Source organism: Rhinolophus ferrumequinum, chromosome 10, assembly GCF_004115265.2.
Source record: "Rhinolophus ferrumequinum isolate MPI-CBG mRhiFer1 chromosome 10, mRhiFer1_v1.p, whole genome shotgun sequence".
In the NCBI taxonomy this organism is placed as follows: Eukaryota; Metazoa; Chordata; class Mammalia; order Chiroptera; family Rhinolophidae; genus Rhinolophus; species Rhinolophus ferrumequinum.
The window spans coordinates 25,468,708-25,496,615 of NC_046293.1; the positions used below are offsets into that span (position 1 = coordinate 25,468,708).

The 27,908-nt window shown below is 33.9% G+C and overlaps 1 protein-coding gene across 3 annotated transcripts; it reads left to right on the forward strand.

The window, feature by feature from the left end:
• The first annotated feature begins 328 nt into the window (after window positions 1-328).
• LOC117029266 (C-type lectin domain family 2 member D) lies at window positions 329-27,908 on the forward strand. 3 transcript variants are annotated; one of them, XM_033118434.1, is made up of 6 exons: window positions 364-506; window positions 2,902-3,487; window positions 6,460-6,549; window positions 18,712-18,896; window positions 24,943-25,046; window positions 26,814-27,908. In XM_033118434.1, the coding sequence occupies exons 2-6, from the start codon at window positions 3,448-3,450 to the stop codon at window positions 26,950-26,952; spliced, it is 558 nt and encodes a 185-aa protein (XP_032974325.1). In that variant the 5' UTR covers window positions 364-506; window positions 2,902-3,447; the 3' UTR covers window positions 26,953-27,908. The 3 variants fall into 3 exon arrangements, with proteins under 3 accessions (XP_032974324.1, XP_032974325.1, XP_032974326.1); XM_033118435.1 differs by having other exon boundaries at window positions 396-506; window positions 3,310-3,487; XM_033118433.1 differs by lacking the exon at window positions 2,902-3,487 and having other exon boundaries at window positions 329-506.

The window sequence follows — 27,908 nt, forward strand, 5'->3', positions numbered from 1 at the left end:
TATATTAGTTTCAGGTGTACAAAACAACATAACAGTTAAACACTTAAAACCCTTCTTGTTTTTTTATGAAAGTGAGCTCTTGAGAATAGATTTTCCTTTGAGATTAGGGTTGTTATTTTTACTTGCCTCATATTCACTTCCTGTCAGTAAATTTCTATTTTTTTAATTCAAAATAACACATATCCATTTGTCTTGGAATCAAAGCACTATAGTGAATTAGCTTCAAAGTTTGGAAAAACTTCTTACAAATACCATCTAATTTACTGTCGGCAAGTTTTCTTCTAACTAAACATGCTTCACTGTGTTTCTCTTTCATCATGAGCTGTAGTTAGCACTGTGGCATTTCGGTTCCTGAGGAAGTACTCTGAAAACACGTTTTTATCTGAATTATTCTTGGGTTGAGACAGTTGACTGGGGTTTAGCTCACTCCAAAACTGGAGACAAAATGCATGACACCAATTATGAGGAGAAAGAGGGTGTACCAACTGAATTGCTGCAATCTCCAGGTAAGAAACAAAATAGTAGTAGTGACGGGATCCAGTTTGTACACTAGTGGCAATGGTTAACAGGAAAGAGCTTTTAGGAGTGAGAGACAGACTGGCTAGAGGTCATAGTTGATTTATAATTTGTGTAAAATAGGCAGATACGGAAATATTTGTCCTACCAAGTAAGGGAAGGGAACTATTAGAGAAAGATGTAAGAGAATGAGATCAGGCTAAATTTTATGATTGAGAATAAAAGTGGTTAATTTCACTGAAAAGAGCAATACAAACTAAAGCATTATATAAATGCAAGGTATTGGCATTATTAAGTAAGATGGAAAACTTATCATGAAAGCTCATAGGAGAGAAAAAAAACTAAAAAGTAAGTAAAGGACATTTACAAATAAAGTAAACAGAAGTCCAAGGAAAAACCTTAGTAGAGCATTAGATGGAATTAGTTTACATTGGATGTACTGTAAAGAGAAAAAATATATATGTACATACATATCAAATATAGTACGTATTTATATGAAGCTTGAAATTAAAAAAAATATGTTTGAGGCTTTATATGATGATTTAATAAGTGAAAAAAAGTGATTTTGTGCCATTTGGGGAAAACTAAGGTGTCATAATTTAGGAATAAAAATGTTTTTTGTCCTTGATAAAAGTAGTAATCAATTTAGAGAGAAGGCAATTCAGATGAGGAGGAGATGATTTCTAGTTCTTGTTAAATGACTTCATTTATTTCCTCATTAACTAGGTACTTTGAGTATTTTTAAACAGCTACTTTAAAATATTTATCAGATAATTCCAACATCTATGTCATCTCAACATTGGCTTCTGTTGATTGTCTTTTCCCATACAGGTTGAAATTTTCATGGTTATTCATATGCTGAATAATTTTGGATTGTACTCCAGAAATTTTAAATATATATTTTTGTTATGAGAATCTTGACTTTGTTTAAATTTTTGGAGTATATTGATATTTTTGGTTTTGGCAGACAATCAGTCTGTCAAGGTTCAGACCTTCTGTGGGCTCTGGTTCCAGTCTCAGATCAGTTTTCAGAGTCTTTGTAGTGTACTCAGTTCTTTCTTGCTTTTGTGTCAACCAGTGGTGAACCTGGAACCTGGGCAATGTTCTATTCATTAGTTCAGGTCTCAGTGTCTTTAGTACATTAATTAGGGTCAGGTTTAGGCATACACAGTTTGTAGGGGGGTGAGTCGAGGAGTTTACAAATAGGATTCAGAGGTCCATTGCCAAAGTTCTTCCTTCTTCACCATTTGCCCAAGGTTCCCAGGGGCTGCTCTTTTCTGTTCTACAGCCAGAGATTTGTGACTCTAGTTACCCTGCTCTATCATGCACTTCTGCAAATGTGGCTGCATCTGTCAGCCCGTATGACAGGACGAAAGAAGAGAAAACAGAAGTGGGGGATAGGTTGGCACCACCCTCTTGGAGCAATAGCTCTACTGAAAGAAGAAGAAGATCTCTTCCCTCCGGCTATTAGATGTAGTCATAATTCCTACTGCAACTGCCATCATGATACTACTGCCTGAAGTTTGAGGCACACAAGAATGGACAAAAGAAAGAGAAACATGGGTTATTTTCATAGTCTGTGTGTTAGTTCTTTTTTTCTACTCCTTTAACCAGAGCTAGAGTGCTTCTCCTGGAGCTCTCTACATTTGTGCCCCCAATAGATACTCAATTCAAGCCTTCTGGGTACATGAAGTTCAGGGCACTGACACTGGGTTAGGGGAAAGGTAAATTCAAGACTGTTTTGGTGGTACCTCAAATTCTGGTGCTCTTGATAACATTGTTGCTACTACAGTATATATAGTTTTCAGTCCTTAATAGCTCTTCTATGCATTCTATTTAGGTTTTATAGTTGCATTCAGTGAGAGGATGTGGTATGCTAACTCCACTTATCTGGAACCAGAATCATTCACACATTGAGTGTTCTATTTTATAGGCACTGACTTAGATGATAGAGACACAATGGCAAGCAAAAAGACAAGGTTTGTTCCTCATGGAGCTTACAATAAAATGACAAAAGTATTTTAATAATCATCTTTCCTTTTTACTCCAGCTTATTTTGCCTTTGGTCCATGCTTTTGCAACTCAGCTCCCACCTCCCATTTGAGGCCCCTTGACTGGTCTGTCCTCTTGCACACAAATGCTTGTAGATGGCTAAATTGTATAGTTTAGGGCTCACTTGAGACCTTTGTTCTGTCCTACTGCAAGGTATATCAATTTAACATCAGGGCCTAACAGAGAAAACTATCTTCTAAAGGACTTCATAGTTGTGATCTAGCACGTAAGGAGACTAGGAGTCATTGCTCAATCGACACAAGAAAAAAAACTAAGAAAAAATGAAACAAACAAACAAAAATCCCTGAAAAACTGAAAATTATCTCTTCTTAGATCCATCAGAGAACTGAGGTTACATGTAAAACCAGTGCCCCCAGGCTGAAGAGAGACACAGATGGATGCAGAAAACAGTAACTTACAGAAGCCCAGAACAGAAAACAGAACAGAAGCCCAGGAACAGAAAACTCCACAGAAGCCAATGGTGTTTTACACAATATATCAGTTACCCAATATATCGGTTCCCTTTTACCCAATATATCTTGTCTGGATTTGTGTTCTGACATCAATTTTCTGACAGCAGCTGAGTGTCCTATGATTCAATTCCATTTTCACACTAACTACCCACACTTCTGCCTGGCTGGCTATACATTTGAGGCTTTCTGCAATTCCCTCAGCCTTGGTAATTCACTGGAACAACTCACTGAACTCACTGAAGGCACTGCGTGTATGATTTTATTGAAGGATACAACTCAGGAACAGCTAAATGGAAGAGGAGGCAATGCTGAGGTGGGAGTGAGAGCACAGAACTCAAATCGCCCCCTGGTGGAACTCCAATGAATTATCTCTGCATGTCAATACATTCACCAACCTGAAACCTCTATGGAGCTTTGGAGTCTTGTGTCCAGAGTTTTCAGTCCAGGTATTATTACAGAGGCATAATTGATTAAATCATTGGCCATATGATTAAATTCAGTGTTCTGCCTCCCTCTCTCCTCGCAGGTCAGAAGTCAGGTGGTTGAAAATCTCTGATCTCTAATCACATGGTGGTTGGTTTTTCTGGTAATACCCATTCTAGAGCTAGGTAGGACCCCCACAGTAAATCACATTAGCATAACAAAATCACATTAGCATAACAAAAATACTCTTATCACTCAGGAAATTCCAACGGTTTTTGAAGCTGTTTGTCAGGAATTAAGGTTAACGATCAGATATTTATTATAATGCAAGCTTTCAGTAACAACAAAAATTATAAGCGATACTAAAAGACAACAACAACAACAAGATGCAGTTGGAAAACACAGAGCAAATATCAGAACTGACTCATTAATGGTGAAATGTGGGAATTATCAGACTAGGAATTTAAAACAACTATGACTAATATGCCAATCAAACTCCCAGCAAGTTATTTTGTAGATCTCTACAACACGGTTCTAAAGTTTATATAGAAAGGCAAAAGACTCAGAATAGACAACACTATATTGAAGAACAGAGTCAGAATATTGATACTACCTGACTTCAAGACTTACTCTAAAGCTGTAGTAATTAAGATTGAATAGACAAGTAATCAATGGAAGAGAAAAGAGAGCCCAGAAAAAGACCCATCCATAGTCAACTGATTTTGACAAAAGAGCAAAGACAATGGGAAAAGGATAGTCTTTTCAACAAATGGTTATGAAACAATTGGCATCCAAATGTAAAAAATAAATCTAGACCCAGACCTTACACTTTTCACGAAATTCAAATGGATCAAAGACCTAAATGTGAAATACAACACTATAAAACTCCTAGAAGATAACACAGAAATTTTAGATGATCTTGGGCTTGGAATGACTTTTTAAATACAATGTTAAAGTATGATCCATGAAAGAAAAACTTAATAAATTGAACTTCAGTAAAATTAAAAACACTTGCTCTATGAAAGACACCATTAAAAGAATAAAAGTACTACACAAAATCTTTGCAAAACACATATCTGATGAAGGACTGTTATCTAAAAATTATAAAGAACTCTTAAATTCAACAGTAACAGAACAAAAAAAAACAATTAAAAATGGGCAAAGATCTGAACTGACACTTCAGCAAAGAAAATATACAGAATGTAAATAAGCATATCATGCTCAATATCGTACATCATTAGGAGATTGCAAATTCAAACAAAAATGCAATTCCACTACATTCCTATTAGAATGGCTGAAATCCATAACACTGAAAACACCAAATGCTGGTGATGATATAGAGGAGTAACAGGAACTCTCATTCATCACTGGTAAAGCACAAAATAGCACAGCCATTTTGGAAGACAGTTTGACAGTTTTACAAAACCAAACATACTCTTACCATATTATCCAGCAATCACACTCTTTGGTATTTACCCATGTGAATTAAAAGCCTACATCCACACAAAAATTTGAGCATGAATGTTTGTAGCAATTTTATTCACAATTGCCAAAACCTGGAAGCAATCAAAATGCCCTCGAATAGGTGAATTCATAAACTGATACATCCATACTATGGAGTATTATTAAGTGATAAAAGGAAATGAGCTATTAAGCTACCAAAAAAAAAAGAAAAGAAAAAAAAAGAAGAAACTTTCCTTAAATGCTTATTGCTAAGAGAAAGAAGCCAACTGAAGAGGCTACATGTTGTATGATTCCAACTATATGACAGTTTGGAAAAGGCAAACGAGACAGTAAAAATATTAGTGGTTGTCCGGGTTTTGGGGTGGGCAAGGAGGAAGAATGAATAGCTGGAGCACAGCAGATTTTCGGGGCAGTGGAACTATTCTGTATAATATTATAATGGTGTATACATATCAACACATAAAATGTACAAAAGGGAACTCTAATGCAAACTAAGAACTTCGGTTAATCATAATGTATCAATATTATCTTATCAATTGTGACAAAAGTTCCATGTTCAAGATGTTAATTATAGCAGAAATGGGGGTAGGGGTGGAGGAGAGGGTATATGGTATCTATACTTCCCATTAAATATTTCTGTAAACCTAAAATTGTTCAAAAAATAAAGTCTATTAATTAAGAAAAATGTCTATAGTAGCATCAATGAAAATCTAAGCTATGTCTCTAGTGTGAATGGAATGCTGGAGACAAATAACACTGTTTAGCCAAGAACGTGTCTAGATGAATTAGTTACAATGTACTGTAGCTAAGAGATGGAGTCGGAAGAGAATTCCACCAATAAAATTTATAAGAGGTTTTAGATAAGATGTTTTGAGATACAATAAAAATATAGAAAATTGTATAAAACAAATATATAACTTAATAAGTTATTGAGATGAACAACCTTGTTAATTATTACTACTATCTCTGTTAGAGAAAGAAGCTTGCTATCCAGCTTAGAAACCCTTCATTTGTTCGTTACCATATGCAATCCTTTTCTCCCAAGAATAACACTAATTTTACGTTTTTAATAATCATTTCCTCACTTTAGTTTTGCCTTTAAAAACAAATGCCTTTTACATCCTAAAATGGACTTAAAACCATTATGATTAAACCTCCAGATGCAGCTACCAATTTATTGGAAATAAAAGAGAAAATCATGTCAAACTACAGGAATAAAATCAACACACACAATTCTCTCTTTTATTTCTAATAAATTGGTAGCTGCATCTGGAGGTTTAATCAGATTTGTGTTTATTTTTGGGGAAGGGTGCAAGGCTACTTCATGGGTTGTGTATTCAAAATCAATTTTAACTTCTGTGAACAATTAAATTCTGGAGACAACTTTGTAAATTCATAAAATGACAGGCCAATTGCCCCATCTAGTGAAAAGGGAAGAAATTAAGTTGAAGTAACATTTTGATGGGTAATGTTTCTAGTAGTTTGTTAGCTACATTTAAAGTAAAAATATGCTTTCCCATAATTGTTACAGGTCATCTGCCTTCAAAAAAGCATTCAGTCATGGTTATCTTCATAGCATGTCTGGTAATCACAGTGTTTGGAAGTATTACTCTTTTGTCAGGTAAGTGAATTTTAATCTTTGTTCATCTAAGAATTACCAAGAGAAGACTTCTTGATAATTTTTCTGTTTTTTACGGTTCCTAATAATTTTTTTTTTATTTTACCAATTGAGTTAAACTCCAATAGCCTTATAAAGTAAGATCTAAAAATTTAATTGTGTAAGATAGGGGTCACATTATTGCAAGTTTAATGAAATGACCAGAGACTTCAGAAGGAAGAACACAATTACCAGTCATATTATGCTTTAATTTACATCATAGCTAGATCTGTTATCATGTGACACCCCCCCCCCACACACACAGTGCCAAAAAATGTATACACATTTTAAGAAAGAAAAAAACTATTAAAATTGTAATACTCAATATATACCAATAACAAAAGATGAATACAAGTCACATTTGACTTCTGCACTTACAAAAGTGGTTATCATCAGTGTCCAGACACTTCTGATTATGGCGAACTACTGCTTGACCAATGTTGACCAAAGTGTCCACTTGTATATATTTTTTTGGATACACACACACACACACACACACACATATATATGATGTATTTACACGTACACACATATATTTGTGTGTATATATATATATATATATATATATATATCATAGAAATTGCATCTTCAATTAGTATTACTTCAAAGTCATTGTGCAAAGGTCTTGATGGAGGATGTGTAAAAACAGAGCAGTCGCAGCCTATGTGCATGAAATTGTTTTCAATGCTTGAATATTGGCTAAGAATTCAGTATGTATTCTTTAAACAATGTATTAATTAGGATATAGGCTAAGATGATATTAAAGAGAAAAGAGAAAGGAAAAAGGAAAAACAAAGGAAAAACAAAAACAAAAGCATGTTGGCTTACAAAATATGGTCTGCTTTGACCTCTCAGTAATCCTGAGATCTGTAGGTTCCTATCTTCCATTATTCTCTCAGATATCACTGGCATCTTCAGGATCTGACCATCAAGTCTATGCTTCCTGAAGGACAGGGAAAGAGTGCATTGAGGAGGGATGCTCAGTCTTTTAAGGTCTAGAATGAAGGTGTCATACATCTCTTCCACCCAAGTTTATTTGTGGAAACCTAGTAACAAAGGCACTTATACATAACAAGGAGTCTGGGAAATGTGAATTTGCCCTGATTCTACTAAATTATTATAGAAGAAGAAAACAGATTTTGGTAAACAATTTACAGTCTCTTCCAAAATTACATATAATTTTAATTTATAATCCTGTTTAAATGCTTCACAAATTCCCAGGAGAAAATAAAACCTGCTCTTTGAAATAAGGAAAAGTAATCTTCACTAACTAACCATCCAGTGATTATGGTCTCATTTCTCTTTCTCTCATTCCATTCTACTACATAGAGACAAAAGTATTTATTAAGAAAAGATTTTCAGAAGCAGTTAGGTCAAGAACTTACCAACATTGATTATGAATGTAATGTTCTTGGTTTAAAATGTGCGGGAAATAAAAACCTGTAATAACAAATTACAAAATCGTCCATGATTTACCATACTAAGTATATTCTTCCAGATCATCCTTCCATGTTTTAAACTCTTTGTTTTGTTGTTTTTTATTGTGACAAAATATACATAACATAAAAGTTACCATTTTAACCATTTTTTAAACGTGCAATTTAGTTGCTTTTAGTATAGTCACAATATTATCCAACCATAACCACTATGTTTCAGAACTTTTTCATCATCGCAGCAGAAACTCTCAACCTAGTAAACAATAAATTCCCATTTATTCCTTGCCTCAGTCCCTGGTAACCATTATTCTACTTCTTTTCTATATAACTCATATGAGTGGAATCACACAGTCTCTGTCCTTTTACGTTTGGCTTGTTTCATTTAGCATAATGTTTTCAACTTTCCTCCATTTTGTAGCATATATTTGATTTTCATTCCTTTTTAAGGCTGAATAATATTCCATTGTATGCCTATATTATATCTTATTTATCTATTTATTTATTGATGGATATTTGTGTTGTTTCACCTTTTGTGTTGTTTCAATAATGCTGCTATGAACATTGGTGTACATGTATCTGAGTCTGCTTTTAATTCTTTTGGGTATATACCTAGAAGATAAACATTGGAATACATATTTAACTTTTTGAAGAACTGCCAAATTGTTTTCACAGTCATTGCATCACTTTACATTCCCACTAACAATGCGTAAGTGTTCCATCTTCTCCACATCCTTGTCAATTTTATTTTCCTTTTTGTTTTCTTGATAGCCACCCTCCTAATGGGGATGAAGTTATATCTCATTGTAGTTTTGATTAGTGAGGCTGAGCATCTTTTCTTGTAATTTTTAGCCATTTTTATATCTTCTTTAGAGAAATGACTGTTTCAAGTCCTTTGCCCATTTTTTAAATTGGATTGTTCGTTTTTTCGTTGTTTAATTGTACTCTGTATAATTCCTTATCAAATATGATTTATTTTTTTATTTTTTCAAATACGATTTTAAAATACTTTCTCCCATGACATGGGTTGTCTTTTCACTGTCTTGATGGTGTCCTGCGAGGCACAAACCTTGTTAATTTGATGTAGTCTGATTTATCTATATTTTCTTTAGTTGCCTGTGTTTTTGCTGTCATAGTCAAGAAATCATTTCAAAACTGAATGTAATGTAGATTTTTTCCCTATCATTTCTTCTAAGAGTTTTTATAATTCTAGCTCTTAAATTTACGTTCTTTGATCTATTTTAAGTTAGTTTTACATGTATTAATTAATGTAAGGGTCTAACTTCTTTCTTTTGAATGTGGATATCCAGTTTTCCCAGCATTGTTTGTTGAAAATATTATACTTTCCCCTAACTAAAGGTATTAGTACGCTTGTCGAAAATCATTTGACCATATATGCAAGGTTTTTTTTCTGAAATCTCTATTTATTCCATTGGTTCATATGCCTATGTCTATGTCAATGCCATGCTTTTTTTTTTTTTTTTTTTTTTTGGTAACTATAGTGTTTAGTAAGTTTAGGTTTAGCTGTAGGGAACAGTATAGGTGTTTATTGAAAAAATATCCACATATAGGTAGAACCACACAGTTCAAACCCATGTTGTTCAAGGGTCAACTGTATAAATGAGGTCATGCAGTACTTGTCTTTCTATGTCTGCTTATTTGACTTAGCACAATTTCCTTCAGGTTCATCCAGATTGTCACAAATGGCAGGATTTCCTCCTTTTTTAAGGCTGAATATTCCATTGTATGTATATAGCTAGAGATAAATCATTCTTGGTATGGTATATTTTCTTTACCCACCCATGCATCCATGGACAATTAAGTTTTGCCATATGTTAGTGATTGTGTATAATGCTGTAATGAACTGGGGAATGCAGTTATCTCTTCAAGATAGTGCTTTTATTTCCTTTGGATATATACCCAGACACAGAGTTACTACATCATAAAGTAGTTCTATTTTTAAATTTTTGAAGTACCTCCATTCTGTTTTCCACAATGGCTACAATAATCTACATTTCTATCGATTGTGTACAAGGGTTCCCTTTTCTCCGCATCCTGACCAACACTTGTTTTTGGATGAACAATCTGGATGAACCTGAAGGAAATTGTGCTGAGTCAAATAAGCAGACATAGAAAGACAAGTATTGCATGACCTCATTTATACAGTTGACCCTTGAACAACATGGATTTGAACTGTGTGGGTCTACCGATATGTGGATTTTTTTCCCCAATAAACACCTGTACTGTTCCCTACAACAACTCTTTTCTTTATGATAAGTGACATTCTAACAGGTGTGAGGTTATATCTCATTGTGATTTTGGTTTGTGTTTCATTGATAATTAGTGATGTTGAGTATCTTTTCATATGCCGGTTGGCCATTTGTGTCTTCTTTGGAGAAATGTCCATTTAGTTCCTTTGCCCATTTTTATATAGGGTTTTGTGGGGTTTTGTTTGTTTGGTTTGGCAGTGAGTTATATAAGTTCTTTACATATTTTGGATATTAATGCTTTATCAGATATATGGTTTGCAAACATTTTCTTCCATTGCATAGGTTGCCATTTCATTCTGTTTTTCCCTCTGCTGTGAAGAAACTTCAGTTTGATGCCATCCCACTAAGCTATTAGTTTGATGTAATCCCACTAGTTTTGCTTTTGGTGCCTGTTCTTTTGGTGCCATATCCAAAACATTTCACATATCAATGTCAAGAAGCTTTCCCCTGATGTTTTCTTTCAGCAGTTTCATGATTTCAGGTCTTATGTTTGTCTTTAATCCATTTTGAGGTGACTTTTATGTGGTGTGAGACAAGGGTCCACTTTCATTTTTCTGCTTGTGGCTATCCAGTTTTCAAAACACTATTTATTGAAGAAATTCTTTCCCCATGTAAGTTCTTGGCACCTTGTTGAAGATCAGTTGACCATAGATGTGTGTATTTATTTCTAGAAATAAATTTGTTCCATTTCCCTCTATTTGTTCCATTGGCTTATATGTCTGTTTTTATGCCAACACCATATGCTTTGATTACTGTAGCTTTGTAATGTATTTTGAAATCAGCAAGTGTTACTTTGGATATTTTAACAATGTAACTTCTTCCAATTGATGAACATGGGATGTCTTTCCATTTATGTGTTTTCTTTAATTTCCTTCATCAACATTTTATAACTTTCAGTGTACACGCCTTTCACCTCTTTGGTTAAAATTATTCTGAAAATTTCCTTTTTGGATAGTTTGTTGTTCATGTATACAAATGTGACTGATTTTTTGTATGCTTTTTGTATCCCGCACCTTTGCTGGATTTGCTTACTAGTTCTATTTTTTTAAAAAATTATTTTAGGATTTTCTATGTATATGATCATGTCATCTGCAAATAGAGATAATTTTACTTCATCCTTTTTGATTTAGATGATCTTTCTTTTTCTTGTGTAATTGTTCTGATTGTGACTTCCAGTACTATGTTAAATAGAAGTGGCAAGAGTGGGCATCTTTGCTTTGCACCAAATCTTACAGGGAAAGCTTTCTCAGATTTTTCCCATTAATGATGATGCTAACTGTGTGGGTTTTTCATATACAGCACTTATTATATCAAACTAAGATCCTCCTATATCTATTTTGTTGAGAGTTTTTATCATGCAATGAGTGTTGAATTTTGTCAAATACTTTTTCTGCATCTATTGAGATGATCACATTTTTTCTTCTTCTTTCAGTCTGTTAATGTGGTATATCACATTGATTTACATGTATTGAACCATTCTTGCAAACTAGGGATAAATCGTCTTGGTATGGTATTAAATCCTTTTAATGTGCTGTTGAATTCAGGTTGTCAGTCTTTTGTTGAGGAATTTTGCACTTATATTCAACATGGATATTGGTGTGTAGTTTTTTTCTTGTGATGTCTCTCAGGCTTTGATATCAGGGTGATACTGGTCTCATCAAATGAGCTTGAAAGTGTTCTATTTTCTTCTTGTGCCTGGAAGAGTTTACGAAGGACTGACATTAATTTTGTTTGAATATTTGGCAGAATTCTCCAGAGAAGTCATCTTCCTGTCTTGAGAGGTTTTTTTTTTTTTTTTTTTTTTTTAATTCCTGAATCAATGTAATTATTTGTTATTAGTCTTCTCAGATTTTTTTTTTTTCATGATTCAGCCTTGGTTGGTCATGTTTTTCCATGCATTTGTCCATTTCATCTAGATTATCCAATTTGTTTGTGTACAATTGTTCATAGCATTCTCTTATAGTATTATTTTTTTATATCTGAAGACTTGGTAGCAATTTCTCTACTCTTATTTCTGATTTTAGTAATTTGAGACTTTTCTCTGTTTTTTTCGGTCTGTCTCATTAAAGTTTTGTCAATGTTGCTGAACTCAAAAAAGCAACTTTTGCCTTTGTTGATTTTCACTTTTGCTTGTCTATTCTCTCTTTCTTTCTTTCTTTTTCTTTTTTTTTTCTTTTTTTAAGATTTTATTGGGGAAGGGGAACAGGACTTTATTGGGGAACACTGTGTACTCCCTGTGTACCAGGATTTTTTCCAAGTCAAGTTGTTGTGGAGGGCACAGCTCAGCTCCAGGTCCAGTTGCCGTTGTTAGTTGCAGGGGGCGCAGCCCACCATCATTTGTGGAAGTCTAACCGGCAAACTTGTGGTTGAGAGCCCACTGGCCCATGTGGGAATCGAACTGGCAGCTTTTGGCGTTAGGAGCACAGAGCTCCAACTGCCTGAGCCACCGGGCCAGCCCTATTCTCTGTTTCTTTTTATCTGACATCTTAACTATTATTTCCTTCCGTCTGCTAATTTTGGATATAGTTTGCCCTTCTTTTAATAATTCCTTAAGGTATAAAATAAGGCTATTTGTTTAAGATCTTTATTCTTTTTAAATGTAAGTATTTAAAACTATGAATTTCTCTCTTAATACTACTTTCTAATTCTTAATACTTCCCTTCTAATTCCCTTATGTGTATATTCTATAGATATTTTCTTTTGGTTAACATGCTGGTTACATACAATATTTTAAGTTTATAACAATCTAACTTAACTTGATAGTAACTTAGCTCAATAACTTACAAAACCTGTACTTCTATACAGCTCTATTCTCTTACCACAATTTATATTATGGAAATTATAAATTACATTTTACACATTGTATTCTGACTTACTTAGATTTATAAATGTCTATGCATTTATCTTTTAAATCCTGTAGAAAATAAGATGTGGAGTTACTAACCAAAATTCCAATAAAACTGAATTTTATAACTGCTCACTCATTTGCTGGAGATCTTCATATTTTCATATGGATTCTAGTTATTGCCTAGTGTTATTTTATTTTAGTTTAAAGGATACCCTTTAGCATTTCTTTTAAGGCAGGTCTAATGATAATCAACTCATTTTTTGTTTATCTGGGAAAGTCTTAATTTCTCTTTCAATTTTACAGGACAATTTCTATTTTGTTAAAATAATTTAAAAATTTTTCAATTAGAGTTGACATACAACATTATATTAGTTTTAAGTGGTTAGACATTTATGTAAATTACAAAGCGATCACCTCAATAAGTTCAGAACCTATCTGTCACCGTACTTAGTTATTACAATCCTACTGACTGAGTCTCTTATAGGCAGCGCACATAAGAGTTTTGTTTTCTTATCCATTCAGCCCTCCTATGTCTTTTGATTGGAGTTTTTAATCCATTTATATTTAAAGCCATTGTTGGTAGATATGTGGTTATGGCTATTTTATTATTCAGATTTTTAAATCATTTTCTTCTCCTTCTTAAAGAAGTTCCTTTAACATTTTTTGTAATACTGGTTTGGTGGTGATGAAATCCTTTAGCTTTTTCTTGTCTGGGAAGCTCTTTATCTGTCTTTCAATTTTAAATGATAGCTTTACTGGGTAATCTTGATTGTAGATCATTGCTTCTCATCACTGAATATTTCTTGACAATCCCTTCTTGCCTGTAAAGTTTCTGTTGAGAAATCAACTGACAGTCTTATAGGAGTTCCCTTGTAGGTAACTCATTGTCTCCTCTGGACCTTATATGTGTTTTTTTTTTTTTTTATTTCTCCACCTGTAATCTCTTGCCCCAGGCATTTCAAGGTATATAGTTCCCTTGCAGTTTTCGCAAGCAGTGCCTGATGTTTTTTCTGCTTGATATGCAAGTTGGGCAAAACAGAGGACAGTCATACAGGCAGCCCCAGACTGGTTAGAACATTGCAAGAAAGGTCTGCTCTGCTACATCCATTTTAAGAAAGGGAACAGGGAGCTAGTTTGTCTCCGTATTCATACCAAGACTGCTGCTGCACCACTCAGAGGGTATTGCCTGAGTGAGTAATAACATCACAGAATTTTCTTAACACTTGAAGATGGCCTTTTCTTGATTGGGTATCTGCTTATTTTTATAAACCTTTGACTGTTTTCCAGAGGTTTTATAAGATTATGTCAGCCAATTTCTTCTTTCTTAGAAACATTTCTGTGGAGGATGAGAGCTTGGAGCCTCCATTTTTCTGACTTGTAATTCTGGGGCTGGGCGGGGGGTACCTGCAACGGTTTCTCCTTTTTATTTCAAAGAATATGAAGAAGTACTGTGATAAAAGACTAGTTTATTAGATTAATATATAGTTTTGCCAGGAAAAGGTCTGCTGCTGAGGCATAGCCTTGGCAATCTTGGCAATATCCCAGGAGACAGTGGTAGTTCACATTAGGTCTGGCTCCATGATAGCTTTGGTCTTGGCAGAATAATACAAAAAGGTGTAACTTTGAGTAATTTTAAACAAAATCCATTATTTAATTCAAACACAGGTAATAACTTATTGAAATAATATGCTCACATCCTTCCTCCTTTTATGTCCTTTCGTATCTGCACCAGACCTAAACACATACTTGTTCATCCTTTATTAAGTTTTTTCCAAGTTGCCAGCCAAATTATAAATTATAGAGTTTAAGAGCACAGATACGAGTGCAGATTCTGGATTTGGACTGCTTGGGCTTAAATTCCAGCTTTTTAATTGTAAAGCTTTGAACAACTCTAATAAACATCTCTGTGCTTTAGTTAACTCAGTGTTGTAATGATTAAATCAATTTGTATACGATTGAACTTGGACAATGCTGGGAGCATAGTAAGTTTATAGTGAATATTACTATTTGTTAGAAAACTCAAATTGTTTTTAGTTGAAACGCAATATTATAGCTATAAACACATTGCTAGAAATGTCAAAATTTCCTAAAATCATATGAATTCATAATATAATGAAATTTGGTGAAAATCAGAACTAGTTGAATAATTAATCCAAAATTACATATTTTATATATGGTAGAGACAAGATTCTGACCTATTATTCTGTATCTGCTAAAGTTTACTCCTTTTTAAAGCAAATATATTTTCACACAAATTTATAAAGTGCTTCTGTTTTTGAGGAATAATACATTAATTAATAGTAATTGTATCGTCTGATTTTTCATAGCATATGTGTAATTATTCATTTGTGTGTGTGTGTGTGTGTGTGTGTATGTGTACATTTATGTTTATGTGAGCAACTTGAGGAAAAATACTATTTTTTTCTATATTCTTAGCCCTTAACTCAGTACCTGGTACAGGGTAAGTGTTCAATAAATGATCTCTGATTGAAAAAGTTTCTAATATATTATCTTTTCAAATACAATTTTAAATATCTGGGATTTATTTTCCAATTTTCCAAGTTGTCTAACAGTACTATCCAAATTAATATTATGGAAACAGGCTTTTCTGTCTAAAAGTTGGAAAGGGACTGTAGTCCAGTTGTTGAGCACATACACATTACACAACCAAACTATCTGGGTTTAAATCCCATATGTGTGAGCATAAGCCGTGGAAATTTGGGGAAATTACTTTACCTCCTCTTTCTAATTTCTTCATCTGTAAAATGGGCATGATAAACCCACTTCATAGGGTAGCCTTGATATTAAATTAGCTAATATAAATAAAGTACATAGACCAGTGATTGGTATATAATAATATACTTAAAAGACAATTTTTTTTTGTTATTTTCTGCATATTCTGAAAGACCATTATGGCTGATGTCTGAAGAGCTAATTTTCTAATCCGCTGTAGACTGTACAATTTAATTAATTAATTTATTTATCTATTCTTAATTTTTCATATTATTTTGACAGAAAACTTATTTTGGGATTCATAGTACAAACCACTCAGCATGATGTGTCATGTAAAAAAACATCCAATAGTCCTTAGTTTTGCCCTTATTTATTCATACCATAAATTTTGAAATCTGTGACTCTGCCCTCTGGTGTCAGTAAGAGATTGTAGAGGGTATTTCAATTGGAATAAAGTCAGCTTTGTAGTATCTGAGTCATCAAAGACCATTAGTGGACAAGAGATACAAAACTCACACTTAGCTCTGTAGTGTAAAGGTAATGGAATAATTGGTGGTAAATATAGCATATTAAAATGTTATTAAGATTAAACAATTCATTGCACATATAATAATTAGTTCACACCTGATAAAAAATAACACCTTCAAAAATTGTTTGCTGCTATTTGTATCACCACAATCAACATCATCACCATTATTATCATCCTTAATGGACATGTTATAAGGTTACAGATAAAGAAATTATACAAGAGGTAATAATTAACTTATGATGGTCACTCTAAGTTTAAAGATTTCTCAGTGTGATATTTGTTCAGGGTTACCTATGGACAGAAACCCTGAGCAGAGTGATTACTCATTACTTTCTCTACCTAAACTTGAACTTTGCAAAGCAAAAATTGTGAAGAGGGAAGACGAGTTTGAATTTGGTCAATATGTTTGTCATTGGGTATGTGCAACAATCTCTTGACAGACAGTCTATTCTGTCATAGCTAGGGACAAAGATTTTATTTTACTTCTATGACACACATGCTGCATGAATAATACCAGATCAGATGGTGAAAGGGAAAGAGAGAGAGAGAAACAGAGAGAGAAAATACCAAAGCTACTAAGTGGCTCTGTAAGCACAAATATATTATAGTCTTCTCTTCCAGACATTCTAGCATGTTCCAGCTTTTATTTTTATTTGGCAGATATAGCCAGTTTTCCTAAACAAAGCTTCCTTCTTGGATCGCATACCCTGGAAGCAGCTTACCTACAAAAATGACCTTATAGCTGGAAACATGCTTGCACTGCATCTAACATAAACCAAGATATAGAAAACTACAAGAAGATTCCTCTCAATCCCACCCCAACCTGAGTAGTAATGTAAAGTTTACTCCCTGTTACTGCAATCACAGGCACTATCATACTAGGCCCTTCAAATGTTGTTTACAAATCTTAAAGTCAGGAATACTTGGAATATTCCATGTTTTAGGTAAGACTTATATGATTTTCTTTATACTTCTCTCTTTAGTACTTTTATGATTCCACAGAGGATGATCTATTCTTGCCATTCTGTAACCAAAAATAAAATGTTATATACTGATGAAGCAAATATAAATTAATATTGTAAAGATTTTAAATTAACAGTACCTATTTAATAGAGAAAAAAGGAGGAACTGGAAGGAGGAAATCTTTTTGTTGTAAATACCTCAATATTAATCAAGAAAATGTTTTTGAAATACATTTTAAATTTATAGCCCTCATTTCTTTAAATAATCATAAGATCTTACTTGGTATTCTGACTGCCTTCATTACCCATACTTTTCTCTTCAACTAGCACTTTAACTGGAAAAAGATTACTCACGAGGAGCCAATAGCTACTCATCCTCTAATCTGGACCTCATCTTTAAAACGGTTGAGGTAGGAGCAGTGAAAGTACAATAGATATATACAGATTTGAAGAAAGGCAAGCTGCTTTCAGATATAGTCCCAGAAATACACACTTCCTCCATTATACGATATCTGTTGTGGTGAGTACCTTAGAATGCATACTTTCCTGGTGTTATGTGATTAGACATTCAGAATACTTCAGTGATTATCCATAGCTAGGAGTTGTTTTTCACAAGAGGCAAACCTAACGGGCCTCCATGGAAATTATGCTATGAGGACACAACTTCCTGACCTGCTACAGACACTTTCAGAGCTGTCAAGTTGACAGGAGAAGATGGTCATAGAAGCTGAATAGTCAGCTACCAGCAGCTCAGTGAAGACCATCTGGAGAGTCTTTTCTTGTTTTTAAATTAAGCCCACTTGAAGAGATCATCACCCCTGGATATATGGGAAGTGTATCAAAAAAGCCTGACAACGGAGTGTTGTTAGCTTCAAAATACAGACATCCTCATAAAATTTTCTTAATCAAAGGAAGCTCCTTAGGGGAAGGAAGCTCAGGATATAACTACTTCTTTCATTCTCATGCTACCACTTAGACATGTATCTGACCATATCATTTCAAGAAACTACTCATAGAAGTTATTATATCTATACTCTGTCTCTCATTGTATTTACTAAGGCAACTAGAGTATTTGAACAACTATCTGTTCTATGAGGCTAATCAAATGTTGATATTGATGTATCTGATATTTTAAGGAAAAGTAACATTGTTGAAATCCAAGGGGACCACTACTTGAATCTCAGCTTTGCCATTTGCAGTGTGAAGTATTCAATGGCTTTCAGCATCATATACCTCATTTGAAAAATGATCATAATACATTTAGTATTTCACAAGATTACTGGGAAATAGATTAGAAAGTACTAGGTAAGATATACAGGAAAACATAAGAGTAAGTTGATTTTATTTTCAGTAACTAGAGCTGAATTCCATCAAAAGCCATTGGAATGTTTTGAAGCTGCATGCCCAGACAACTGGATTGGTTTCCAAAGAAAGTGCTTCTATTTTTCTGATGATACCAAGAATTGGACATTCAGCAAGAGATTTTGTGACTCGCAAGATGCTGATCTTGTTCAGGTTGAAACCCTTCAGGAACTGGTAAGAAAATAGTTCTGGCTACAATTAAAAAAAAAAAAAATGGCCCTACCAATACACAATGTCATTCCATGTGAGAGTGTCTAAGATACAGGTTTAGAACCTGCCTAGATATTGATTTTTCTGCATAAGGATAGAGGAAACCAGCGGGTGCTATATTTTGCAGTGGGCCATCTATAATTACCTTAACATTCACAGCAGAAAGATGGACAGTGCCTTCTTTGAGTTATGAGTAAGAACTATGAATATAGGAATTATAATATTAGAGGCAGAAATATAATTTTAAATTTCTATGAAGTTAATAATATCGCTTCAAAATAATTCAAACAGGAGTGATGTAAGAGAAGATGGTGGAATAGAAAGCTCCTGGAATCTGGACCTTTAGAGAATTGACAGAAACTCTGTAAAGTAACTAATTTGGAGCTCTGGAGTCTAATTGAACACCTGCAGCATTCAAACAAGAACCTGATGAGTATGTTGATGAATTTCAGTTTGTTTCAGTGAATTTCAGCCTTCCCACTCAATAATGGCTACCATTCCTCACACCCTATCATAGCAGAGAGCCATAGGGACTGCTGTCCATGTTCAGCATAAGCTTCATGTTGTCGGAGTTGTGGTGGGCAAAAACCTTTCTCTCCAAATATTGGGGCAATGTGTTGTTATTTGTTATTGCTGAGGGGCAGATGCAGAGGCGGGCTGCCACCAACTGAATGGCTTTCAGGTGATTTAAAGAAATAGTACTTGTATTTTGTCCTCCCTTTTGGGAGCCAGTCATTTAACAAATCTTTAGCAGGTAACTAGCTAACAATGGAAATAATGGAACAGAAATTTCCATGACTGCACACAACAGGGAATACACATTTTGCAAAAAATGTTTGGAAAAGTGACAAACCAATGGCTCCAAATTTCAATAATCAAATTTCAACAGTCCCTGAAGAGCAAGAGAATTAGATTCCCAAAATTATTACAACAGAATACTCGTACTGTCAAGTTCTAAACTAAAAATTACAAACATACAAGAAATAGGAAAGTATAGCCCATTCACAGGAAAAAAAATCTGACAGAAACCATCCTTGTGGAATCCAGACATTGGAATTATGAGTTAAAGATGTAAAATCTACTATATTGAATATGTTTAGTGAGCCAAAGGAAACCATAGACAAAAAAACTGACCAACATATGGAGACAAATATATATATATTATTGGAATCACAGAAGGAAAAGAGAAACAGACGTAGAAAAAAAAATTTAAAGAAATAATGGCTGAAAACTTCCCAAATTTGATGAAAGAGATGAATATACATGTCTAAGAGGCTCAATGAACTCCAAATGGGATGAACTCAAAGAGAAACAAATTGAAACAAATTATGGTCAAGTTGTTGAAACCCAAAGAGAGAAGTTTGAAAGCAGCAAGAGAGAAACAACTAGCTATGCACATAGGATCCCTAAAAAGATTAACAGTTGATTTATTCTGAAAGACAGTGGAAGCCAAAAAGCTGTGGAATGACATATTTAAAGTTCTGAAAAAAACAACAACACACACACACACACACACACACACACACACACACAAATTGCCAACCAAGAATTCTGTATCTGGCAAAACTACCCTTCAGAATGAAAAAGAAATTAAGGTATTTCTAGATAATCAACAACTGAGTAGACTAGTAGATCTATCCTGCAAGTAATAATAAAGGCTGAAATTAAAGTACTTAGTAACTCAGCCAAAATAATAAAGAAAACTCATATGGGTAAACACACATATAAATATAAAAGCCAGAATTACTGTACTTTTGGTTTACTTTGTAACTTTTCTCTTTCCATATATGACTTAACAGGTAAATTCATAAAAAATTATAAATCAATGTTAGGGGGCATACAGTACATAAATGTGTAATCTATGACAATAATGCAAACAGAGAGGGTTGGAGACATATAGAGGCAATATGTTCGTATACTATTGAAACCAATTTTATATTATAAACTAAGTTATTGTAACTTTAACATGTTAGCAATCCCCAAGGCAACAATATATAAAATTACTAAAAACTATACAGAAAAGGAAAGAAGGGAATCAAAATGGTACACTACAAAAAAATCAACTAAACACAAAAGATACAGTTATAGCTGAAGTAAAGAATTAAAAAAAAATAGAAGACATATAGAAAACAAATAGATAAATGGCAGAAGTAAGTCTTTCTTTAACAGAAGTCACATTAAATGTAAATGGATGAAAGTATCCTATGAAAAGACAGGGACAGGCAGATTAAAGAAAAAAAAAAACCACAAGATTCATCAACATGCTCTCTACAAGAGATTCACCTTAGATATAAGTACACAAAGAAGTTGAAACTAAAAGGATGACAAAAAATATTCCAGGTAAATAGTAACCAAAAGAGAGCTAGGTAGGTATATTCCTGTCAGACAAAATAGACTAAAAAAAAAAGAAAGTTTACAAGAGGCATGGAAGGAAGGACATTGTAGCTTAATAAAAGTTTTGATATAGCAAAAAGATCTAATAATCATAAACATATATGTACCTAATCACAAAGCTCCAAAATACATGAAGGAACAGAATTGAAATGAAAAACAGTTCTACAATAATAGTTAGAGACTTCAATACTCCACTTTCAATAATGGCAAGAACAACAATAAGAAAACAAGCTCTTGTACAATATTGTAAACCAATTAGACTGAACAGACATATGCAGAACACTACAACCAACAATAGCAGAATTCTTCTCAGGTGCACATGGAACATTCTGATAGACCACATGATAGACCACAAATATGTCAATAAATTTGAAAAGATTGAAATCACAAAAAATCCCTTTTAGAATCACAATGGAATGAAAGTAGAAATCAGTAACAAAAGGAAAACTAAAAAATTCACAAATATGTGGAAATTAAACAACGCATCTTAAACAAAATTGATAAGCCCTTAACCAGACTCATAAAAAAAAAAGAGAGAGAGAGAGAAGGACCCAATTATTATAAATAAAATCAGAAATGAAAGGGGAAAAGCAAAAACAGACATCACAGAAATATAAAAAATTTGAAGAAAATACAATGAGCAGCTATGTGCCAACAAATTGGACAGTCTGTAAGAAGTGGAAAAATTCCCCCCAAAATGCAATCGTCCAAAGCTGAACAAAAAAGAAACAGAAAATCTGAACTGATCGTTTATTACTAATGAAATTGAATCAGTAATCAAAAACTCCCAACAAACAAAAGTACTGGACTGGAAGGCTTTACAGGTGAATTTTACCAAACATTCAAACAATTAACACATATTCCTCTCAAACTATTTCAAAAAATTCAAGAGCAGAGGAGGCTCCCAAGCTCCTTAAATGAGGCCACCATTACCCTGATTCCAAAACCAGACATTACAAAAACAAAACAAAACAAAACAAAATAAAACTATAGGCTGATATCCCTGATAAATATAGATGCAAAAATATTCAACAAAATATTAGTGAACCGAATGCAGCAATACATTAAGATCATATACCATGATCAAACGAGATTTATTCCTGAGATGCAAAGTTGGTTCAGTATCAGCAAATCAATTAACATGATACACCACATAAACAACATAAAAAATAAAAATCATATGATCATATCAATAGATAAAGAAAAAGCATTTAACAAAATGCAGCATCCATGTATGATAAAACCTCTCAGCAATGTGGGAAGAGAGGGAACAAAACAGCATGGTATGGCATAAAAACAGACACATGGATCAATGGAACAGAATAGAGAGCGAAGAAATAAACCCACGCCCATATGGACATTTAATCTATGACACTGGAGGCAAGAATATACAATGGGGTCAAGACAGTCTCTTCAATAAATGGTGCTGGGAAAACTGGACAGATATATGCAATATGAAACTGGATCACCTTCTTACTCCATACACAAGAATAAACTCAAAATAGATTAAAGACTTAAATGTAAGAGCTGAAACTATAAAACTCCTAGAAGAAAACATAGGTAGTAAACTCTCTGACATTGCTCTTAGTAATATTTGTTTCTATATCTCTTTGGGCAAGGGAAACAAAATAAATAAATAAACAAAGGGACTACATTAAACTAAAAAGCGTTTGCAGAGCAAAGGAAACCATCAACAAAATGAAAAGACAGCCTACTGAATGGGAGAGGATGTTAGCCATGATACATCTGGTAAGGGGTTAATATCCAAAATTTATAAAGAACTCATACAACTCAATACCAAGAAACCAAACAATCTAATTAAAAAATGGGCAGAGGACCTGAATAGACATTTCTCAAAAGAGGACATACAGATGACCAATAGACATATGAAAAGATGCTGAACATCATTAATTATCAGAGAAATGAAAATTAAAACCACAATGAGATATCATATTACACCTGTCAGAATGGCTATCAACAAAAAAAAAATAAAAAAACAAGTGTTGGCAAGGATGTGAAGAACAGGGAACCCTTGTGCACTGTTGGTGAGACTGCAAATTGGTGCAGCCACTATGGAAATCAGTTTGGAGGTTACTCACAAAATTAAAAATAGAACTAGCTTATTACCCAGCAATTCCATTTGTGACTATTTATCTGAAGAAATCCATAACACTAATTCAAAAAGATTAATGCACACTTATGTTCACAGCAGTTCTATTTATAATAGCCAAGATATGAAAGCAACCTAAATGCCCATCAATAGACGACTGGATGAAAAAGATGTGGTACATATCTACAATGGAATATTACTCAGCCATAAAAAAATGAAATCTTACCATTTGCAACAACATGGATGGCCCTCGAGGGTATCACGCTAAGTGAAATAAGCCAGACAGAGAGAGACAAATACCACGTGATCTCACTTATATGTGGAATTTAAAGAACAAAATAAACAAAGCGAAACAAAACAGAAACAGATTCATAGATTCAGAGAACAAACTGATGGTGTCCAGATAGGAGGGGACTTGGGGGCTGGGGGTAAAAAAGGAAGAGATTAAGAAATACAAATTAGTAGTTACAAAATAGTCACAGGGATGTAAAGTATAGCATAGGGCATATAGTCAATAATATTGTAATAACTACGTATGTATAGTGCCAAGTGGGTACTAGACTTATCAGGGGGATCACTTCATAGGTTATACAAATGTCTAACGACTGTGCTGTACACCTGAAACTAATATAAAACAATGTAATATAAATGAAAAAAACACACGGGAATTTTTTCACTATAAGTGAAAAAAAAATCACAAGGGAAATTAGAAAATACCTTGAGATGCATGAAATAAAAATACAACACACCAAAACTTCTCGTATACAGTGGAAGTGGTACTAAGAGGGAAATTTATATCTGTAAATGCATACCTTAAAAGAGAAGAAACACCTCAAATCAGTAATCTAACTATATACTTCAAGGAACTAAAAAAAGAATAACAAAATAAAGGTCATCCTTATGACTTCAAAAAGAGTAAAGATTTCCCTAAGAAGTCATTAAGTCTACTAATCATAAAGGAAAAGTATACATTTAGTTATTTTAAAGTCAATACTTGTAATCATAAAGACACTATAAGTGTTGACAAGGATGTGTAGCAAAGGAAACTGGCCCACACTGCTGCTATGAATATAATTTGGTACAATTATATTAGAAAAGATTTTGGTGTCATTTAGTAACGTTGATAAGAGACACCCACTGTGTCCTAATAATTCCATTCCAGGACAGTTGCCAAGAATATTGTAATAGCATTCATAATAACTTCAAACTTCAATTAACTCGAGTGTCAACAAATTGTAGAATAGATAAATTATGGAATAGTAATACAAAGGGGTACTATTCTGAAGTAAAAGCAAACAAGTTAGCAACAATTTTCCCTCAGTTTAATCTTCTCTATGTATGTATAATAATAAAGCATATCTGTGCCCTATATATTGTTAAACAATACAAAATTAAACAGAAGAAAATTGCAAGCACAGTTAAGAATATAGCACAGAAGCAAGATTTCTTCTGGGAGAGGCTGGGTAATGACAGATTGGTGAACATCATCTCTGTGTTTTCTGAAAGGATTTCCTATTGAGGTACAAAGGCCCCTCTGACCACTGGATTGGGCTGAGCAGAGAACAAGACCAACCCTGGAAATGGATAAATGGCACTGAATGGAGCAGATGGTAAGTTTTGAAAAATATGGCAGTAATATTTATATTTGAATTCTCTTTGTATGAAACCTAAAGTGTTCTTTAGTTACATGCTCTAAAACTTATTTTAAGACTAATCATAAAGGAAGATAGTGCAAGTTGTATTTTGCAAAGCTTTTGCAAGCTCCTTAAATCAATCCAAAGTCTATCATAGGTGGCATGGTGAGGTAGAATGACTGTGAAGTTGATTCCAGCCTCATCTATGTCATTTACCAGCTCTTTCACTTTGAGAAAAACCGCATAATATATTCATGTCTGTTTCTTACCTCTTCAACAAAATCAAGTGTATTCACTCTGTTGAGGTCACGGTTGATGTGAAGATCAGAGGCTTTCATATACATGACTGTACTTTTTAAACTTTTAAATGTTATATAAATGCAAGCTAAATTACTATATAAAGCTACCATTGCATCAATCTTCAGCCATTTACAGAAGGATTATGAGTGATGGTAATAGTGCCTATAAAATAAGATCACAGTTATGATGTTTAGACAAGTAAACTTTGTTTTGTTGAATTTAATCTCAACTGTATATTTATAGAATCTTTATGTTACTGAAACAATTTTGGATAATGCGGGAAAACTTGGATTCAGACAATTTCACTAAATGTTTGCTTGCCTGAGGAGATGAGAAGCTTTTAAAAAGCTGCTCTATGATGATAAAATAGTCAACATTGGAAATATAACTGTATTTATTGGAAAGGGCACTGCACAGGGCATTGGTAAGTTTGAAAACTAATTCTTACTCATTAGCCTTTTGATCTTGGACAGATGGTAAGTTTTAGGAATCAAAGAGAACTTATATTTATACACTGTTGCATCTGCAGTGCCTAGTATGTTGTGGATACTTCATAAATACTTAAAATTAACCTCTAATTCTTCCTTTACAATACCAAAATAGTAATATTTACTCTTTCTCATTCTCAAAATGTTTTAAGGATCAAATATATTGTTAACTCTCCAGTTGTTGAAAACTGTTCATCACTCTAGAAATGAAAAATATATCATTAAAGCCTAGCATGTTTCAACAAAATCAAGTGTACTTGCCCTATTCATCTCACAGGGAGGTCATATCAGACTATAGTGATTTCAGGGTAAAGAGGAAACATTTATAATCTGAAAGCTGACTCAAATATCTGTGTAAGGACACTTAAATTCAGCTGAATAGCACTGTAGTTTCAGTATTAAAACATGTAGGGAAGTAGGAGAACTATGATGATGTAGAAAAAGCTGCTGAGGTCTTCAGTTATTAAAGGAAACAGAATATTGCTGAAACTGGAGAGAAAATAAGTGTCAGAACCTCTCCCACCAGCCAAGTGTGGCTTTGGATGTAGTTGAAAGAATACTGCGCTTATCGACATAAGATAGGTTTGATTCACTGTCCCCGTACCTGATTTACTGTATCTCCAGCTAATCAAAGCCCAATAACTTGTTAGTGGTCTATACATAGGCCAGGAGAAAATCAGGGCCTATGAAGAACAACAGAAAATTACCTGTAACACAGCAGCATTTCTTCACTCTCCTCTTGCACAAAATGAAGAAGGTGAAAATAGCCTAGGCCCTGTAGTTTCATCCATCTATGTATGAATCTTAGTTCTACTTGTTATAGAATCATGGGGAATTCAGTTTGGCTATAAAAAGAGATCATAATATATATGGGTAATTTTTAATATTAAAGAGATATGTGTAATGCACCCTACATTTAGTGGACAACTAATTGATTCTGTTTTTTCTGTTTCAGTTTTCCTATTAAAGGAGGAGGTGAGTGTGCCTATTTGAATGACAAAGGTGCCAGTAGTGCCAGGCGTTACACGGAGAGGAAGTGGATTTGTTCCAGACCAGACAGATATACCCAGATAAGGAGGCAAAGCTCCAGCTGATCTTCAGATGTACTTTAAAAAATACTGTTTGGAGATCAAATATATGATGATGGAAGGAGAACTGACTCTGGGTGATGAACACACAATGGGACTTTTCGCTGATTTAATACAGAATTGTATTGAAGATCAGAGGCTTTCATATACATGACTGTACTTTTTAAACTTTTAAATGTTATATAAATGCAAGCTAAATTACATAGATTTAAATTACATAGATTTAAATTACATAGATTTCAGGTACATAGATTTAATACAATTCTGTATTAAATCTATGTACCTGAAATCTATGTAATTTTACTAACAGTTGCCACCCCAATAAATTAAATTTAAAAAAAAGAAAAAAAAATACTGTTTGGTCTCAGAGACCTTTGTTACCACGCAGCAGCCTACCTGTCTTCTCCTCGTATCTTCCCCTAAAGAAAGGAGAGTCTGTGAGAGAGATCCTTTCAGGGACTTTGCTTCACCTTTGTGCTTACACCTTATGTCTCCCTGTTTGGCCCCAAAGGATGGCTGGTTAGCCAATGACGGGTAAGCTTCCCCACAGGGGGAGCAACCTAAGCCAGGCACAGTCACGTAGCGACCATCTGGAGAACTCGCAGGGTCAACAGAGGTGGGCACAAACCCCCATCTTCTGGCTAAGGAGAGCTTCTGCCTCTAAGGAGAGCTTCTGCCTCTGTGGCTGCATTCCTTTCCACAACCTACAGGAGAAGTGACTCAATGATGTGGTAACATCAGTTCTCCATCTATTCATTTGCATAAAGGTTTTGTCCCTTGGGGAGGTACATACATCCTGAGATTTATGGTTCTACTGTCTGCAGGCAAGGCTGATTGGTTTAAATCAGTTTCCTATTATAATGTATGAAAGATCTTGAGATTAACAAGCTTTACTTATTCATTTGTTAATCAATAAAAGCTATGCGTTGGCCCAATTCAGGGCTCAGTCCTTTGAGGCTGGA

What these genes read in the sequence shown, in the direction of transcription:
- LOC117029266 (XM_033118433.1), top strand. Translation starts at nt 446, where the DNA reads ATGCATGACACCAATTATGAGGAGAAAGAGGGTGTACCAACTGAATTG. An exon ending in TTGAAACCCTTCAGGAACTG is followed by an intron (nt 18,897 to 24,942) that starts GTAAGAAAATAG and finishes GTTTTCTGAAAG; the next exon opens with GATTTCCTATTGAGGTACAA. An exon ending in GGCACTGAATGGAGCAGATG is followed by an intron (nt 25,047 to 26,813) that starts GTAAGTTTTGAA and finishes TTTCTGTTTCAG; the next exon opens with TTTTCCTATTAAAGGAGGAG.